Genomic DNA, 17,719 nt, shown 5'->3' on the forward strand with positions numbered 1-17,719 from the left:
AGTGCCGGCGGGGTTCCGGCCGTGCCAGGGCACAAGCCCTCTGTCGAGGGGAGGAGGCAAGGTGACCCCAGCCCTCCTGCTTGGGTCCCACTCCTGCAGCTGGGCCCACTGAAGCAGGATGCAGCTGTGGGATGCTGTCGCGGGATGCAGGCGGCAGCGCGGGGGGCTCGGTCGGGGTCTCCCCGCACATGCAGCCATGCGCCAAGGCTGGGCGGGTGGCCATGGCAGGGGAGGCATGCCGGGGGCCGAGGGGGGGTTGTCTGGGAGATGTCAGCTGGGTCTCCTGCTTGTGTCCATCTCTGAGCTGCACCTGGCAATGCCATCCTCCCCTTAGAAGCTGAAACCTTTCATGGCTGAGGGTTTTTTTGTTTGTTTGCTTGGGGTTTTTTATTTATTTGTTCAGGTTTGTTTGGTTGGTTTTTGGTTTTTCTTCTTTCTTTCTGGGATGTGTTTTTTTTATGAGCAAAACCAGTTTGGCCTTTTGTATTCTCCAGCAAAGTAAAGGTATTGACACATTCATTTTCCTCTCTTCATAGAAACATTTTTAAGTACTGCATGATTAAATTAACTTGGATTGGGGAAGCGTAGCATGGTAAAAGCTCTTCTTGAGGAGAAAATACAGCTTTAATAACTAGGAATCTGGCTTTTATGGGCCAGTAAAATTGCGAATGCAACACTGAGCATGCTCAGGTTTTTTGCACTGTACTTAAGGCATCTGTTCTGTCGGTTTATGCACTGTTAACTAACTGCAACCTCTTTAACAGCTCCTCTACACTGCTGGAAAATCCTGAGGCAGGACAAGGGCAAGTACTGCTGTCATGCCTGATGACTGATGTTGTAAATGGAGTGAGAAAGGCCCTTGAAGGGGAGGCCATCAAAGCTGACCTAGTGGGAAAAGAGCGCAGGGACAGGTTTCCTCTCAAAGCGTGCCAAGGGAGCTTGGATGCATACGGGGCTCCTTCCAGTTTTGGGAAGGTGCAAAGTGATGCACTGTGGAAGGAATGGCTCCAAAATCATTAATTAAAGACTACCCTTCTGGTGCACCTTATGACCACGTTACTGTTAAGGATAAGGTTCTGCCAGTGCTTGAGCTCACTTCGCACAGATTTCTGATGTGGAGTAGATGCTTGGGAGGGCGGCGAGCAGGAAAAGACTGTAAAATATGTAGTTTACAGTAATTATAAATGGCAAGTAAAAAAAAAAACAAACATGAAGAGGGATAGTAGATTCCCCTGCCCTCTCCTGCTCTTACCCTGAACTCCAGTGAGTGAGTGCACTGTGGTTTTGAAATGGGAAACAATTCTGCCAACTGTGAAGCAGAATGATGGGCTTTAATTAGATAAGAAACAAGAAAATGCAATTGAACAAACAGGCTTTCAGCGAAGAGAAAGAAAGTGCAATTAAACATCATAGTAGCTGAAGGGGGTAGGTGCTAGCCCACTGGTAGCATATGCACCTGTCCTCGCTCAGATAACTGAACTAGATGATTTGTACGTGGAAAACTGAAGTTTTTGATGCAGATGGGCTCATTAGATGGGCCTTCCTGAGTAACAGGGTAACTTGACTGTCTATGTGGGAAAGATGGGAAGTAGCCAGGGTATAGACGAAAATCTGTTATGTCTGGTCAGCCTCACTTAATGCATCTTTCCTCTTGCCTCTGCAGGTTGAGGACGTGTGGGACCTGTTCGATGGAAGTAGCCATGTTGCGAGCAACTCCACCACCCACCTTCCCAGTGAGCTTCCAACTCCTGAGTGTTGTGCTGGTGCTGCTCTCGCACGTGGACGGCATACATGCAGAGAGCCCCAGCGAACTGCCTGTGAATGACACCGAGGAGTGCACTGGATCATACATCTGCAAAAAGGGTGTGATTTTACCGATATGGGAACCCCAAGACCCCTCCTTCGGTGACAAAATTGCTCGGGCAACAGTGTATTTTGTAGCAATGGTGTACATGTTCCTGGGAGTATCTATCATAGCTGACCGCTTCATGTCCTCCATCGAAGTCATTACGTCCCAAGAGCGGGAAATAACCATCAAAAAGCCCAACGGCGAGACCAGCAAAACCACGGTGAGGATCTGGAACGAGACCGTTTCCAACCTCACACTGATGGCCTTGGGCTCATCTGCCCCTGAGATCCTCCTGTCTGTTATCGAAGTGTGCGGCCACGGCTTCACAGCGGGGGACTTGGGGCCAAGCACGATTGTGGGGAGTGCTGCATTTAACATGTTTGTCATTATTGCGATCTGTGTTTACGTCGTTCCAGATGGAGAGATAAGGAAGATCAAGCACTTGCGAGTGTTTTTTGTTACAGCGGCCTGGAGCATCTTTGCCTATACTTGGCTTTACATTATTTTATCTGTGTCTTCTCCTGGGATTGTGGAGGTCTGGGAAGGCTTGCTCACCTTCTTCTTCTTCCCCATCTGCGTGGTGTTTGCCTGGATAGCTGACAGGAGGCTTTTATTTTACAAGTACGTCTACAAGAAATACCGAGCTGGCAAGCAGAGAGGCATGATCATTGAGCATGAGGGTGACCGGCCCTCCTCCAAAGCCGATATCGAGATGGACGGCAAGGTTGCTAATTCTCATGTGGAGAACTTTTTGGATGGGACACTGGTGCTGGAGGTGGATGAGAAAGACCAGGATGATGAGGAAGCCAGGAGGGAAATGGCTCGGATCCTGAAGGAGCTGAAGCAAAAGCACCCCGACAAGGAGATTGAACAGCTAATCGAGCTGGCCAACTACCAGGTCCTGAGCCAGCAGCAGAAGAGCAGGGCCTTTTACCGCATTCAGGCCACTCGGCTCATGACAGGAGCTGGCAACATCTTGAAGAGACACGCAGCAGACCAGGCCCGCAAGGCTGTCAGTATGCATGAGGTCAACAGCGAGGTGGCAGAAAACGATCCCATCAGCAAGCTCTACTTTGAGCAGGGTACCTACCAGTGCCTGGAGAACTGTGGCACTGTCGCCCTGACCATCATTCGCCGGGGAGGTGACTTGACCAACACGGTGTACGTTGACTTCCGGACAGAGGACGGGACGGCCAATGCCGGCTCCGACTATGAGTTCACTGAAGGAACAGTGGTCTTCAAGCCTGGCGAGACCCAGAAGGAAATCCGTGTTGGCATAATTGACGACGACATATTTGAGGAGGATGAAAACTTCCTGGTCCACCTCAGCAATGTCCGCGTGAGCACCGAGGCCTCAGATGAGGGCGTTCTTGAGGCCAGCCGTGTCTCCACTCTCGCCTGCCTGGGATCACCATCTACTGCCACTGTCACCATCTTTGACGATGACCATGCTGGCATCTTCACCTTTGAGGAGCCAGTAACACACATCAGTGAAAGTGTGGGGACCATGGAAGTGAAAGTGTTGCGAACCTCTGGTGCACGAGGAAATGTTATTGTGCCCTACAAAACCATCGAAGGCTCAGCCAAAGGCGGAGGAGAGGACTTTGAAGACACCTGTGGGGAGCTGGAGTTCCAGAACGATGAGATAGTGTAAGTGAAGGTTTTATTTCTTTCGTACAGTCTTTGGTTCTCCTGCAATTAAATGCACAGCGGCTCCCAGAGCTTCACTGGTGGTGTTGGGGTGCCAGGGCGTTGCAGTAAGCCATGAATGGCTGCCTTACATGCTTTGGGGAGCCTGAAATGCTGCGTTCCTGCCTTGCTAACAGACAGGAGAGCAGTACCTGTTCAGGGGCAACCCACCCTCCCAGCAGCAGGGAGGTGGGCTCGTGAGCCCAGCCACCCACTCCCTGCCTGTGCCCTGAGCAGATCTCTGCAGCCTGGGCTCTACGGCAGAGCAGAGAACAAGACTGAGCTGGCCAGTACCACCCAGTCACAAGGACCCATCTTGCGAGCGTCTAACCTGAGTGTTTGCATTGTGGTACCTACCCCCGCTTGGCTGCTGAGGGTCAGGTCAGCTGGGGTTGGGCCTGGTGCTCTGCTCGGGGCCTTGGTGAAGGTCACTTCACCTCCTCCTCTTCTAAAGGCTGCAGGTCTGGGTCATCATCCAATGCACATCCTGAAAAAGTATTGTCATGCAAAGAAGCCTCGTGGTTAGGATGCAACTGCAGCCGCGTTTGGCTGCTTGCAAATAAAAAAGGAGGCTGAAAGCTGTTGGAAGCTACTCCCGAGCGTTGCTAGGTGGATGGTGGAAAAATGACTAGCGCTGTTGCCTTGTTGATTACACTTTGTGAGGAATATAACTTTGCTGAGTAAATCACGGTAGAAAAATCTGTCCTTGGGCATGTCGTGAAGGCACCTCCTTGCCAGCTGGGGCTCTGGGGGGAGCAAGGGTTGGGGTTGTGGTGTTCCAGCCTCGGGCTCTTCCTGCAGAGAAGAGGGTCAGCCTGTCTGTAGGTCAGCCCCTGCCAACAGTAGATTCTGTAGCACAAACCCACTTGGAGCAGCCCCTGTTAGAGGGCCCTGCTGTACCAAGGGGTTGCTACAGGCTGGCTCGGGCGTCGCGTGTCCTACCATCGGCCTCCAGGAGCGGAGGCAGAGGTTCGAGTGCTGAGAGCGGGCATTGCGTTCTGTCTGTTAGTGCTGGCCGCTCCACGTGCACGGGGAGAACGAAGCAAATGGGGAAACCTTAAAACTTCTTGAAGTGGGGGGAAAGAAAGAAGTGATTTGTAGTTCTCAGACAGGGCATTAGACCAGCCAGGGTTTTGACTTCTTAGGAAAAACTGATCAAGGACTTCACGGCTCCAGCAGTTTGGAGGCCAGGACATACATGTTGCTGATACGAGAGTCAAAACCGCATGATGTGCGTTGTTCCTGGCTTCTGGATGATAACTGTAGTAGAGAGGAATGCAGTTATTTGACTTTTTTTTTTTTTTTTTTTTCATTTTCGGAGAGGCGGGGAGTTGTCTGCAGAGGTGCAATGAACTAGGCTATAAGGATATCCCCCGAAGGCTCTTTAACCAGGTCACTCAGCAGTAGCAAAACTGGGCTGCTGGCAGGACAGCTTTGGCAGTCAGTCTCCATTCCCCTGGGATGGGACATGTTTCCGTGGCAGGCCAAACGCATGACTGTGGGCTCTGCAGCTGTGCTAGGAGGCGCTTGGGCACGTCAGCCGGGACCCTCGTGCAGCCCTTCTCTGAGGGCAGGAGGCATCCCCTGACTTTTGCTGACTTTTCCCAACAGCCCAGTACAGGGGGTGTGCTGGAAATGGGCTGACCGCATCCCACAGGTGCCAACGTGCCCTGCCACAGCAGCAGACCTCCTCCTTCTTTCTCTTACTTGCTGTAGACATGTGCACAGCCATCAAGAAATGGGGGAAAACAGCTTTCTTAGAAACCCCAGTGTGGTTTCGCTGTGTAGATGCCAGGACATAACTCTATTCCGTCTCCCTGGAAGCGGGGAGGGGTGGTACTGGGAAGCACCGCATCATAGCCTGGCATGGCTGAGGGCCTGGGGAGCGGGCCGGGAAGGGGTGGTGACAGCAGGGGCAAGGTCCTCCAAGTGCAGATGCTCTCAGATGGCTGAGGGCAGGGATGGGGACGGGCTGAGTGGCATCCAGTGCAGAGATGCTACCTTTGGGTTTTTTCTAGAGATGGTTTAAATTTTATGGCATTGTTGCCAGGAAGCTGCTCTTTGAAGCGCTGGAGTGATGCCTCTGGTCCCTTGCTTCGGTTGCACGGCTGGTGTGCGGTAGCCACGCACTGCGCTATTTTGGGATGATACCATGTGGCTTTAACTGAACCACAGGTGCAGTACACTCTGAGGAGAGCCTCATCACAGGGGCCAGATGCACCGTCACCAGGTGACAAAGCTGTTGTCTCACTGGCCGGGAAGCAAGAAGGACATGAGGCTTCTGGCTGGGTCCAGAATGAAACAAAAAAGGATTGATTTTCTCTTGAGTTCTTTTCCGAACTCTGTCGCTTGCTTCCAGGAGAACAAAACAGCTGTACCTTGGGCCTTTGCAAACAATTATGGAGACGAAATAATGGATCCGTTACCAGCCCCTCCGGGTGCCCAGGCAGCCTCTGGGCGTTGCAGTGCTGGTGGCGGAGCTGCGGAGCCTGTGCAGGTGTCTCCCCTGCCTGCCCTTCTCCCCGGCTCTGCGCCACTCACCTGCCCTCGCCTCTGCCTATGTTGACCAAAGGGCTTGCTCTGCTCAGGTGGGAGAGGACATGATCTACATGCCTCATTTTTCTTGGAGAAGGATGAAACTGCTTGTAGAAATTGCAATCTGTTCACATGCCTGAAAGGCAGTAGGTATTAATGTAAAATTTCGCTGCTGTGGTGCATGGCGGGGTGTTGGCTGGTGCAGTCTGACCTGCAGGGCTGCGTTTGCCCGGGCACGAGCTTAGAACAGCCCCTGCAGCACAGAGATGGTGTGCTCCTGCAGCTGAGGTGCTGCTGGCAGCCATCCTCCGTGGGAAGAATTTGCACTAATGAGAATAAAGAAGATGTGCCAGCACAATTTGTGGATTATAGAGGTAAAGCCTGTTTGCTAGTCATTGCTTGCTAGCGCTGTACTTCAGCTAAATCACAGTTATGTAGAATGGTGCGATTCCCCAGCACATTTGGCTCAGTAAAGTTCTAAAACTTTAGGTTTTCCCGTGCTCTGGTGGCCAAGAGATGGCTTTGCTGCCCTTTCTGAAGGTCTTTGGTGGCATTTCAGCTCTGCTGTTCCAGGCTGTGTTGATTCGCTTGATAAAATTGAGTGAGATGTGCTTTTCTGGGGCACTAGCCACAAAGGTAGGGCAGTGCAGGGGGACATGAGGATGAAAGAAAACTGTGTACAGGCCTCTGTTGCTGGAGGGCTGGCTTGCTGGTAAGCCCCAGTAAAATTGGAAAGCTCTGGGAAGGCCCTGATCTTGTGGAGACCTTCCTTCAGTTCCCAAAAGGCCCAGTTACGTAACGTGTTTGTTTGCGGTGCCTAGAGAGACTTTCCCATTTTGCAATCTGTTGATGTCCCCTTTCCCAGAGCACAGAAAATAGCTGTGTAACTGCTGAAGCCACACCATTCATGTGCATTTCAACAAAGATCTCTTTCCAGTGCTACCAAAAAAAATTTATAATGGAGAAGCTGTTGGTCCTCCAGTGGAACATTTAATCCCAGCACTGCCTGGTGGCCTCTTGGAGCAATGCTTTTCTGCTCCTTGCTCATGAAGCCCAGCTTATGTCTTTAATGGGTACATGTTGGCAAGTGAAAGAAACATCGTTTTAATGTGCTTTGCAAAGAGTTTGCACAGCAGATTGTTCCAGGCTAGCTGGGGAGGCTAAAGGTGCCTGACTTGGGTCTCAGCCAGGTCAGTCTCAATGATGCTGCTCGGGTACCTGGGGCTCTGAGACATCAGTGTGGGACAGGGTGCTATGATGTGAAGTGTAAGAGAGAGCCTTCCCTCTGGGGCCACCCTCAACAAGGTGACTCCAGCCTTGTTAATGGAGATGCAAGACAATGAAAGTTTTCTTGATGGAGAAGATGTGTAGTTGCAGGCTCTTCCTGCCCGCCCATCTACCACAGCTATGGTGATCATAGAAGAGGTCACTGGTTCATCTAGCCAGAGTATTTTTATCTCCTGTCCAAATGCCAAATAGTTCAAAAGAAGTCCAGCCTCCTATCTCAGAGGAGGAAGCAATCCTTCCCCCATCTGAGAGGTGTCTTGTCCTTGCTGTCTCAAAACAGCAGGAGCACCTCTTCCAGATGTGACTGCAAAGCTATGTGAAAATACATGTGTATTCTTTCCTGTACAAAACTATTGGGTTTTCTACAGATAGCATTGCAACGAGAGATGTAATACAATCTGCATTCCAAATATCTGCACCCACATCCCCCAAGAGAAAAGTTTTTACTGCATTAACAAGTCAGCAAGGAAGACGGTACACACCGTTTTACAGATGACCAATTAAACTGATATTTTACCTATGCAGTTACACCTGTAAATGCCTGGAGAGTTTTATGTCAATGGATCTTGCTGTTCATAATACGTAGTTCAGCTGTTTTCGTAAAAGGTGTCTGCGGCAAGTTTAGGAAGTGACACTCTTGGGCCATTGAATGTGACTTTCACTTGACGTTTCTCTGGAAGCATAAATCTAGAAGCCAAATGCTAACAGTGACACAAACATCAGATAAATCTCCTAATTTTTTTAGAGAAAGTTCCTCAGAGACCACGTAGCCTCCCTCCCAAGGGCCCTTCAAAAATGTCAGCGGCAACAAATACAGGCTGTGGCAGGGGGAAACCAAGTAGTACTACTTTTTTAAGTTCCCCTTTTCTTTTCCAGAAGAAGTTGGGTGAGGTATTTCTCAAACAAAATGGCAAAAATAAAATCCTGACTCAGCCCTGGGACCTCTCTAGCTCAGTTTCGCATACGTGGCCTGCAGCTTCAGGGGAAAAAAATGAACCCTGCAGCTTGGTCAGCCTCGCAGCAGGATGCAGTCGGAAAGCAACCTTCTGATGTGGCGGAGAGATGGCTGCAGACCAGGCTGAAGGCCAAGCAAATGAGCTTCGTCGTCGAACGCTTTGGCTCCCTCTTTGTCTGTTTGTTACCTCCTTCTTTGTCTGTCCCACTCTGTTGGCATGGCTCAGCGTGCGTCCTCTCCTCACGAGCCCTGCCTCGGGCACCCTGTGGGACATCCCAACGGACCAAACGGTGATCACACTCTGACTCGGCCTGCTTCTAGTGCCCAGCTTGGGGTTGGGAGCATGTTTTCCCCTCTCCACTGGCAGTCCCGCCTGGCCCAGTTGGACTTGCAGGCAGTTCAGACACGGCTGTCAGGGTCTGCGTGTTGGGTCCTTGGCAGGACACCCGGTGCCCTGGGTCCATCGTGTGGGAAGTGGCCCTGGCCGTGGCCCACCGCAGGGAGCCGAGCACGTGTGTCGCACCAGGTGGGGGCATGGCATGGGGGCCTGCTTCCCTCTCCAGGGGCGTTTTGGGAAGAAGTTCCCTGAGGCTGAAAGGTGCCATTGCTTTGGGTCCTGAAGGCCAAAAGCTGGTCCTCCCCTCTTCAGGGAGGAAGGTGCAGGTCTAACAGGCTGAGCTGCCTTTTCTGTTTCTCCTCTCTGTTCACACAGTGTTTAGCCTTTCCTCAACACTCCTAAAATGTTAGCCTTAACATCTCCCAGCCACGCGCATCTCTCTTGAACTGCTGTGCTCTTGTCTCTTGCGCTGGACAACCCCCACATTTCTGCTGGAAGCAAGGAAATCAAGCCAAGTGGCATTCACAGACCGTCCTCTTCCTCTTGCACCCCTGTGCCCGCAGGTGCTGGCTGCTGCCCTGTGCCCGTGGGCTGGGCAGCGAGTAACACCGACATGGCATGCACTGAAAAAGCCATTCCCAAGTGCCATGTCAGGTCTCAAGCCTGCAAAGCGTGTGCTCCCAGCTGTGATTCTGAAGTGTCTCGTGACCTGACCTGGTCCTCTCCTGCCCAGAGCATGGCCAGTGTGTGTGCTGCCATGGCGTGCCATCACGGGGTCGTGGGACAAGTCCTGCCCGTAGCTGGCTTGGGGAAGGCAAGCACGGGATGCAGGCTGCGCCGCTTGCCCAAATAAGTCATGAAATCTAGGAACTTGATTTGATGATGTCCCCTGTGGAGGGGATTAGGCAGCGAGGCTGTGTTATTGGATGAAGCAAGTTGTGCCAGCAACAATCACTGGGGGGAATGGCGGGGGGGGGAAGAGAATGGTGAGGACAAGAGTGGTTTGGTTCGCTCTCGCTGAAGAATGACACAGTTTTTGTCCTTGAAAAACCAATGTTTCCTTATTTGTAATGAGCTGTTGTTGGCAATTTACTGCTGCCAGCTGCATCTCTGTGGTTGATTAAGGGAGCTTGGATCTTAAATATGTAATAACTCTCTGAAAGCCATTGAGAGGCAGTTATTAGCTTCATCAGGGCCTGTGTACACATCCACTGTGCTCCTTTATGAAAAGGCTACCTATTAAATGCATTGTAGTAATTTATAAAACGCAGGATCCAAGCTTGTTTTAAGGAATTAAAGCAGCAACCCTGGTGAAGCTTGTTGGCATGGGAAAGAGTTCTCTTGGAGTGAGGTGCTGCTCTGCAGCTTCTTGCTGGGTAGACAAGACCCAGGGATAGCAGCAGCACCGTCCCCCTTTGCGGACTCTCTTCTTTCCCTGGCGTCTGCCTGAGCACTGCTGGCAGCAGTGCTAGCACCAGCTGTGATATGTATATCTTGTCAACAGAGCAGGGATCTGTCCCTTTCCCTCTAGCACACTCGGGATCCTTCACTGTGGCAAATCCTTGAGCAGGGAGAGGTGAACAGTTGGTACACAAGACCCTGATACAAGGGCTGAGTTCAGGCTGTGCATCCACCTGGGGAACAGCCCTCTTTCCTCCGACACTTTGCCCCCAGGTTTATCCTCGGTGGATGGCACTCAGTAGTTTTCTTCCAGCAGCAAGGCTGCATTTGTGGGCTTAAAACAAGAGCGACAGAACAAAAAGCAGACAGCTGACCACAGCTGGCATCCAAGCATCTGTGCAGATGGGCAGGGAAACATCTGCTCTCAACTAAAGCCAAACAGAGAGGAGAAGCTGGACCTGGCAGACAACTGGCTGAGTCAGAAACAGACCCTCCCCAGAGGGGGAGGCTGAGTCCAGCAGCAGGTGCTGCAGGCGGCTGTGGTGCTATCATCTGCCTCGCTGCGGGGGGGGCATGTGGTATTGCTCTGCCCCGGGCAGGCAGGCGTACAGAGGCAAGGAGCAGTCTTCCACGTCTGGGTCTGCCTTGTATGTGTCCCTATAGCCTTTGCTTACACCAGGGACAAGTTTGCATCTTCACTGGCAAGGACATGCGTGTTGCTGCCGTGCAAGGGGAAAGACACCTGTGCTGTCCCTTGCCCTGTTATCCAGCACCACAGGATAACTGTTAGCTTAACCTTCACGGCCTGGTCTGGCTGTACCACCTGTATTTCTACAGTGCTCTCAGATGAGGGGCTTCAATTAAAAGTTAGTCTTTGACAGCTGCAGAGTCTGTGATGGCTGGGTGCATGGTCCAGCTGCACTGGTACTAGCGGGTACGTTCTCTGCTTTGCAGTCTCGGGCGTGGTTGGAGTTAAGGTCAGGCCTCTCCAAGTCATAAGTGCCATTTAGCCTGAGGACATCTCGGGAGAAGTCAAAACCTCTACTAATAATGTTTCTGACACTGACATTGGAGGCGTTGCTCTGGTTTCCAAGAATGGCAATGCTGGCTCCTGGGTGACAACAAATAATAACAGCATTCCCTGTTTTAAAAATATCTTAGCATAAGAGAGAAAATATTCCTACTGCTGTGCAAGTAAGAGAGTGACCAGCATGTGCCTCCTCTGTCCAGTCCCTATATGGTTCCATTTCCATAGTGTCTCTTCTCCTTCCTACACAATCATAGTAACAAAATCTGTCTGGCAACGAGAAACGAAGCAAGAACAATGAACAGGGGCACAGACTGGATCCCGGTGAACTGGATGCTGGCAGGAGAGAGATAGAGCCGATGGCATACGCTTGCCCCAGTCAGAGCAAATCCCTTTCTAGGGCAAGGTCCTCCAAGTGCAGATGCTCTCAGATGGCTGAGGGCAGGGATAGGGACGGGCTGAGTGGCATCCAGTGCAGAGATGCTACCTTTGGGTTTTTTCTAGAGGTGGTTTAAATTTTATGGCATTGTTGCCAGGAAGCTGCTTTGCTCTTTGGAGTGCTCATCACAGGGGCCAGACGCACTGTCACCAGGTGACAAAGCTGTTGTCTCACTGGCCGGGAAGCAAGAAGGACATGAGGCTTCTGGCTGGGTCCAGAATGAAACAAAAAAGGATTGATTTTCTCTTGAGTTCTTTTCCGAACTCTGTCGCTTGCTTCCAGGAGAACAAAACAGCTGTACCTTGGGCCTTTGCAAACAATTATGGAGACGAAATAATGGATCCGTTACCAGCCCCTCCGGGTGCCCAGGCAGCCTCTGGGCGTTGCAGTGCTGGTGGCGGAGCTGCGGAGCCTGTGCAGGTGTCTCCCCTGCCTGCCCTTCTCCCTGGCTCTGCGCCACTCACCTGCCCTCGCCTCTGCCATCCTCTGACCCGAGACCGTACCTACGCAGCCTGAGCTGCCTCCCGACAGTGCTGTGACAGGTGATTTATCCTGACCTGCCTTTAGATACGGGCAAGAAACACGCCTGTCTGGAGGCTGTGGACACGGCGCTCCGCGGAGCTGCATCCCCGGGCACAGCCCTCCTCTCCCTGCTGGCAGCGCCGTGCTGCAGCCGGGGCTCTGCTCTCCCGATCCTGCACAGCTCATGTCCTGGTCCTGCACAGCTCTCACATCAACACGCAGCCCTGTCACAGTATACGAGGCAGAAAAAATGTCTGTTCTGCAGGGAGCCTGGAATAAATAGAGCTGCCATGAGCAGGGGAGAGACACGCTGGTTTCATGGGGAACAGGAGGCTGGATCTGAGATGAAACCTGTTGCTTTGGCTCAGGCAGGTGGGGAACAGGGTTTGCCTGGCACTGGAGCCTCCACAGGGCTTTGTGTTTGCTTAGTTCAATAGATTTGCATTCACACTTTAGGTTTGGTTATTGCAATTTATGTGCCTCCTTAGCAACTGGATATGTGATGGGACGTGGTAGGATAAGGTACTGCTCTGACACAGGGTAAAAATAATATTTAAAAATGTCATACTAATGCCCAAGCACAAATGATCCTGCCACAGGGGAAAGGGTGCAAAGCATTACAGGAGGTTTACCTGACTCATGAGCTCTCCAGTGACCTGGAACTCAGAATCATACAAAAACCTGAAAATGGGTCATTTTAGTAGGATTGTAAGAGAGCAGCATGGGAGCATTGGGTCAGAGTCAGGCCAAGCATGAACTGGATGAGAATCAGAGGGGAAGGAGATGCCATGTCTGTGCCTTAGCAGTGGGAAGGGAGGTGGGGAAGGGAGCTGAACAGCACATTCCACCAAGAAGCAGGTCCCTCTGTGGATGCCTGTGTTCCTGAGACCTGCAGCTGTGGGACGGGGATGCTATAATCTGCCTGTCCTCCGACCCAGAGAGCATACCGAAATCTAACCCTGTGTTGTTAGGGGGATGCCTGAGGGGCTCTTATTGCTGCTGGCAGTCCCCCTGCTAGCAGTTCACTGGGCAATAGGTGAAGGCAGCAAAAGCTGCCCAGCCAGGTTAGGTCTGCTTCTGTACCTAAAAGAGCCTAGAATAACCAACATGTTGTTTGTAAGCACCTCAAAGATAACAGAGAGATGAATAAGAGCCAGCATTTATTTGTCAAGAACAAATCCTGTCAAGGCAACCTAATTTCCTTTTATGCCAAACTTTTGGGTGAGGGAGAAGCAGCTTCAGAAGGGCTTTCCATATGGCCTTGATGGGTACTGTCGTAGGGAAGCACCAGCTAAGTGGGCCACTGGGGTGGTGGGGTCAAACCTGTCTGCAGAGAGAAACGTGGTGCTGGGTGGGGGTGAGAAGGTGTTCAGCAGGTGCTTGGCCTGCCCTGGAGCTCGCTAGGTGCGGGAAAGGAAAAAGGAGTGTGGCGTTTAAACTTGCAGACAGAAGGAGTGGCATGGGCTGGAAGCATTATCAAAGGTAGGATGGGGATCTGCAGAGATGGGTCTGGAAATAGCCTCAGCAGAAGCAAGACGCCGTAAAGTGCTTGTGCAAGAATGGTCGGAAGCACAAATTCGGGTGGGAGGGGAACGACTGAAGGGGGGGTGCCACTGTGAGCCGGCAGGCAGTCTGAACTCACAACATCATGCTCTTGCAACGAGTGAGGCAGGCGTCATCCTGAAGATATTCACGAGGAGTGTAGCCATCCGTACGGTCCCTGCCCAGCTGTGTCCAGCTCTGAGCACTCAGCCCCAGCGGTGCGAAGAGTCCAACGAAAAGCGCAGAAAGTGACTGGTGGTCTGAGAAACGTCACCTGGGGCGAGGGGCTGTGGGAACTGGGGCTGCTTGCTTTCGGAAGATGCAGGCATAGGGAAGGTCTAAGCCTTGAGCTATATAAAGGGTGATAAGATTTTCTGTGTCTGCAGGATCTTGAGAAAGCAGCAGGGGCCGTTCTAGTTAGACAGGAGGGACAATTTCCTCCTAGTACAGATGGGTTCTCTCAGGAGTAGGTTGGAGGAGTGGGTGACCTCTGTCCACGGCAGAGGAGAGTTTAGAGACACCATTCAAAAATTTGCTGGAGACATCAGATGAGGTCTTGGGAACTCTTCCTCTCCTGTTATTTACTCTTATTAGCCAGGCAGAAGCGTTCGTCACGTGAGTTGCGTTCCAGTCAGGTGGCCTCTGTCCTGCATGATCTTCTGCCACAGTGTGCAAAGCAACCTACAGATGGAGCAGAAAGACCAAATGGGTGCATCCCATGCAACCTTCAGAGCTTCCCTGTGGCCACCCAGTCTGGACTCTTTGCTTACAGTGAATATCTGGGACATGGACAGTGCTCACCGCCGTCTGTCTCCTTTGCTAATAATTAGATGCAATCCAAGCTTCCCTGCAGGAGAGCCCTGTCCCCCTGGGGGAAGAAGCAAGGCTGCACAGATTAAGGAAGCTAATTAGAGGGGAAGAGAGCATTGGTACTGAAGCCTCAACAGTAAACTTTGAAATCTAGATAAGGGAGCAGTATTTAATTATATACAATTAAAACACTGCTTCTCAGCCCCCTGAGAACTAGCAGCCTTGTGAAGCCCTCACAAAGGTGCTAACGAACAGATTTGAAGGCAGCGGTGGGCGAGGGGCTGTGCTTATTAAACTTCACCTCAGAAACACATCTGAAGAGAAGAGCTAGGAACATTCCCTTGGACCACCAGCTCCTCACTCCTGTGCAGTGTCCGCTTTCTCCCAGGGCAGGTGATGGGAGCCCAAAGCTCTGGCACTGAAAGGGATGTCGCTCTGCTCTTCCATGCAGCTGGGCACAGGCCATTGCAGACACCCACACAAGGAGAGGCTGTCCTGAAAACGGAGGGGAGATTGGAGAGGGTTGTAAATACTCGGCCTGAGAAGGAGAAACGGTCTTTGTGCCCTTCTCTGGCAGGGCACAGGAGAAAAGCTGCTGCCCCTGTGCCCGCCGGCCAGGGGCCTCCTGCTCCCCCCAGGGAGCACCGTGCTGACATTGCCCTTTGCTCTGCGATTCTGCAAAGCTGCCCTGGGTTATTTTCCCACGAGTTTGCTCTAGCCACTGAAGCGGCTACCTCCCCTCCCTGCTCCTTTGCCACAGCACATTTATAGCCCCTGACTTCTGACCCTCCAGCCTGCCCTGCCCAAGCCAGGAGGGCAGTTTGCTTTCCCTGCAAAGTGCCTGCCTCGTGCTCAAATACTCGCTGCTGCACTCTGTGCCAGCTGAGCCAGCAAGCTTTGTGGACTGCAGCAGGAGCTTCTATCCCATAGCTGCTTCTGGGTGTTAATGTAGGAAAACCACGATGAGGGAAATCTTGGATGGATTCATATCATCTGGCAGAGTGATACTGCAGAACCAGCCTGAAGTTTTCCAAAATTCCTCTTCCTCAGCAACTTCAAACCCTTAAGGAAGGCTTTAGTTCAGCCTTGGATGCCAAAGAAGGCGGTGCCTGTTTTAATTTGTAAATATATTAGGTGCCAGGGGGCTTCTACCACCTGAAGGCAGTAACTTTGAAAAGCACAGGCAAAAGGCTAGAGCTTCTTTTCCTGCATCCTTGTCTCCTGGTCTTTTGCCTGGTCTTTGCCCCCACTTTCTTCTTGGTCTATGCGCAGAACCCACAAGTCGCATCTGCGATGTCCCAGACAGCTTCCCTGGTGGCTCGGCTGCTTTAAACATTACAAGACCTAAAAGTGATGCCAATGCCTTGAGGTTCATTTTATTTGCCCGAGCCTTTCTGGTAATGTTTCCCTCTGCTGTGCCAAGAGCTAAAGCCTCAGGGAGTTCTTCACTCACTGTGTTTTAGGTGAAAATTAAATTTCTTGTTGAATCCCAGAGCTCCAAGAGTTGGGATTTTAAGAAAAATGCTGAGACTAGCATTTGGAGTACCCTGTCTGTCCCTTGGTGTGCCAGGGGAGGGTTTGAATTGCTCTTTGTTGTCAGTCCTGCAGAGCTGGAAGGGAAAGTGGGAGGCTTAAGTTGCTTCTCAATCCAAATCTTCTTAGACCTAGTAGGAATGAGCATGTTGGCCTCTTGCAGATACACAGACAGATTTCTACAAAGCACTTGCTAATGAACCAAAACAGCGGTTTGTCCTTTCAGTGATTTGTGGGAAGTCACTAAAAGACTCAACCTGGGGAGCTCATTACACTGCTAAAGTAGCGTGGTTTAGTGGAGATGCTAGGAAGCTGTTAGCTGCTGGCGGTGATGCAGGGCGAGAACCTTGGCAGCCCTGGGAGGAAACCTGTGAGAGGAGACGTCTGTTGCCTCCGTGGGGCTGACTCGCAATGGGATCAGGGCAGCCGGGCTGTGCAGGTGGGGTGCGGGAGGCGCTGGTCTCCATCCCCAGCCACTGTCAGCTCATGGCCAGGCTGTAGGCACGCTGGTAGCATGCTGGGGTCTCCAGTGCGAAGTGCAGAGGAGGAGAGCAGAGTCCAGCATCAGTGAGAAGGGAGAGCCAGAGCATGTAGCCACGGGCATGGTAGAAACAGAGACCTTCTGGAAAGTACAGTCAGGCTTTCAAGGCTTAAAACCCTATCCTTAATCCTAGCACTTAATCCTATACATCCAAGGGAGGGTGGCACTGCGCTGCTTCATGGGCACAGCGTTTGTCGCCCTCAGCTCTCACACAGCTCAGCTGCAAAGCTAATTCACACCACTGCCCTTCCCCCCCCCCCCCCCCCCCCCGGTGCGAGTACATGGGTTTATGCAGCAGCTGTAGCCACCCCCAGAAGGGACACGCATACCACAGGGTGTCTGTGTACCCAAGGGCTGCACGGGCCTGTGCCTCAGCAGAGCAGCTGAAGAACTGACCGGGGAAGCGCGTGTGCGGGGGAGAGGTGGGGTAAGGTGAGAGAGAGGTGAATGCGTGATGAACACTGGAAAAGGAGGGATGGAAGGAAAAAGGAAAGAGGGGCCAAAATCACAGTGGATTGTAAGAGTGCTTCCTCTCAGCTGCTGGTGAGCACTTCCAGGGCCACAACCTGCGCAGGGTCATGTTCAGAGGCCCCTAGTCCCATCAAAGCTTAGGGCAAGGTTGGGCTGCTCAAGTTTGCAGCAGCTAGTTGGAAAAAGCTGTTTGGCTCTTGCCACGGAATGAGTTTGACATCCGTGCCGTAAATGCATTGAGCTGATACTGCACAAGTTTCAGCTGCGGCGTGCTTGCTGGGAGAGCCCTGGCTTGGCACTAAGCAGCAAAAGTAAAAGCAAGGAGGAACAGAGAATTCTTCTGGCCTTGCCAAGAAAAATCATTGTGCATGGGAAAGAGAGAACTAAATTGATCAGAATTTTCATGCTGTTGGTCAGCATTTTGGTGCCAAGGTGGTCATGCTCTGTGTGGATGCGTACATGCATGAGAGAGAGGGAAAGGAGAGAGGTAACATGAAGAGCTCTGTATTTAATATTGTGTTAATCCCTTCCGTTCCAGCTAGAGCAGAGGTTTAAAATTCCTTTGCTGAACAGGAGGGGAAATGTACTGATCTATGTGAACATTATTTAATTAGGGAAGAAAGGTTTACCTTTCAGGAAAGTTGCAGCTGAATGGATTAGTTTGGAAGTCTGAAGAAATTAATTGAAGGTTGGGGCTGTGGGGTTTTTATTTAGTTATTACTTTGCAGAAAATGCAAGTTGCATTTTGCACCAGAATTTCCTTCCCTAACTCTGGAAACTT

At 51.6% G+C, this 17,719-nt stretch overlaps 1 protein-coding gene across 4 annotated transcripts in view; it reads left to right on the plus strand.

Annotated features, from left to right (window-relative positions):
• The window catches only part of SLC8A1 (solute carrier family 8 member A1), a 116,410-nt gene that overhangs the window by 9,125 nt on the left and 89,566 nt on the right, over positions 1-17,719 (plus strand). For all 4 annotated transcript variants that reach the window (XM_056344036.1, XM_056344039.1, XM_056344037.1 and 1 more), the window contains exon 2: positions 1,664-3,499. In XM_056344036.1, the coding sequence (XP_056200011.1) occupies positions 1,689-3,499 (1,811 nt within the window). In that variant the 5' untranslated portion in view covers positions 1,664-1,688. The remainder of the gene's footprint in view (positions 1-1,663; positions 3,500-17,719) is intronic.

Source organism: Falco biarmicus, chromosome 6, assembly GCF_023638135.1.
Source record: "Falco biarmicus isolate bFalBia1 chromosome 6, bFalBia1.pri, whole genome shotgun sequence".
Classification (NCBI taxonomy): domain Eukaryota; kingdom Metazoa; phylum Chordata; class Aves; order Falconiformes; family Falconidae; genus Falco; species Falco biarmicus.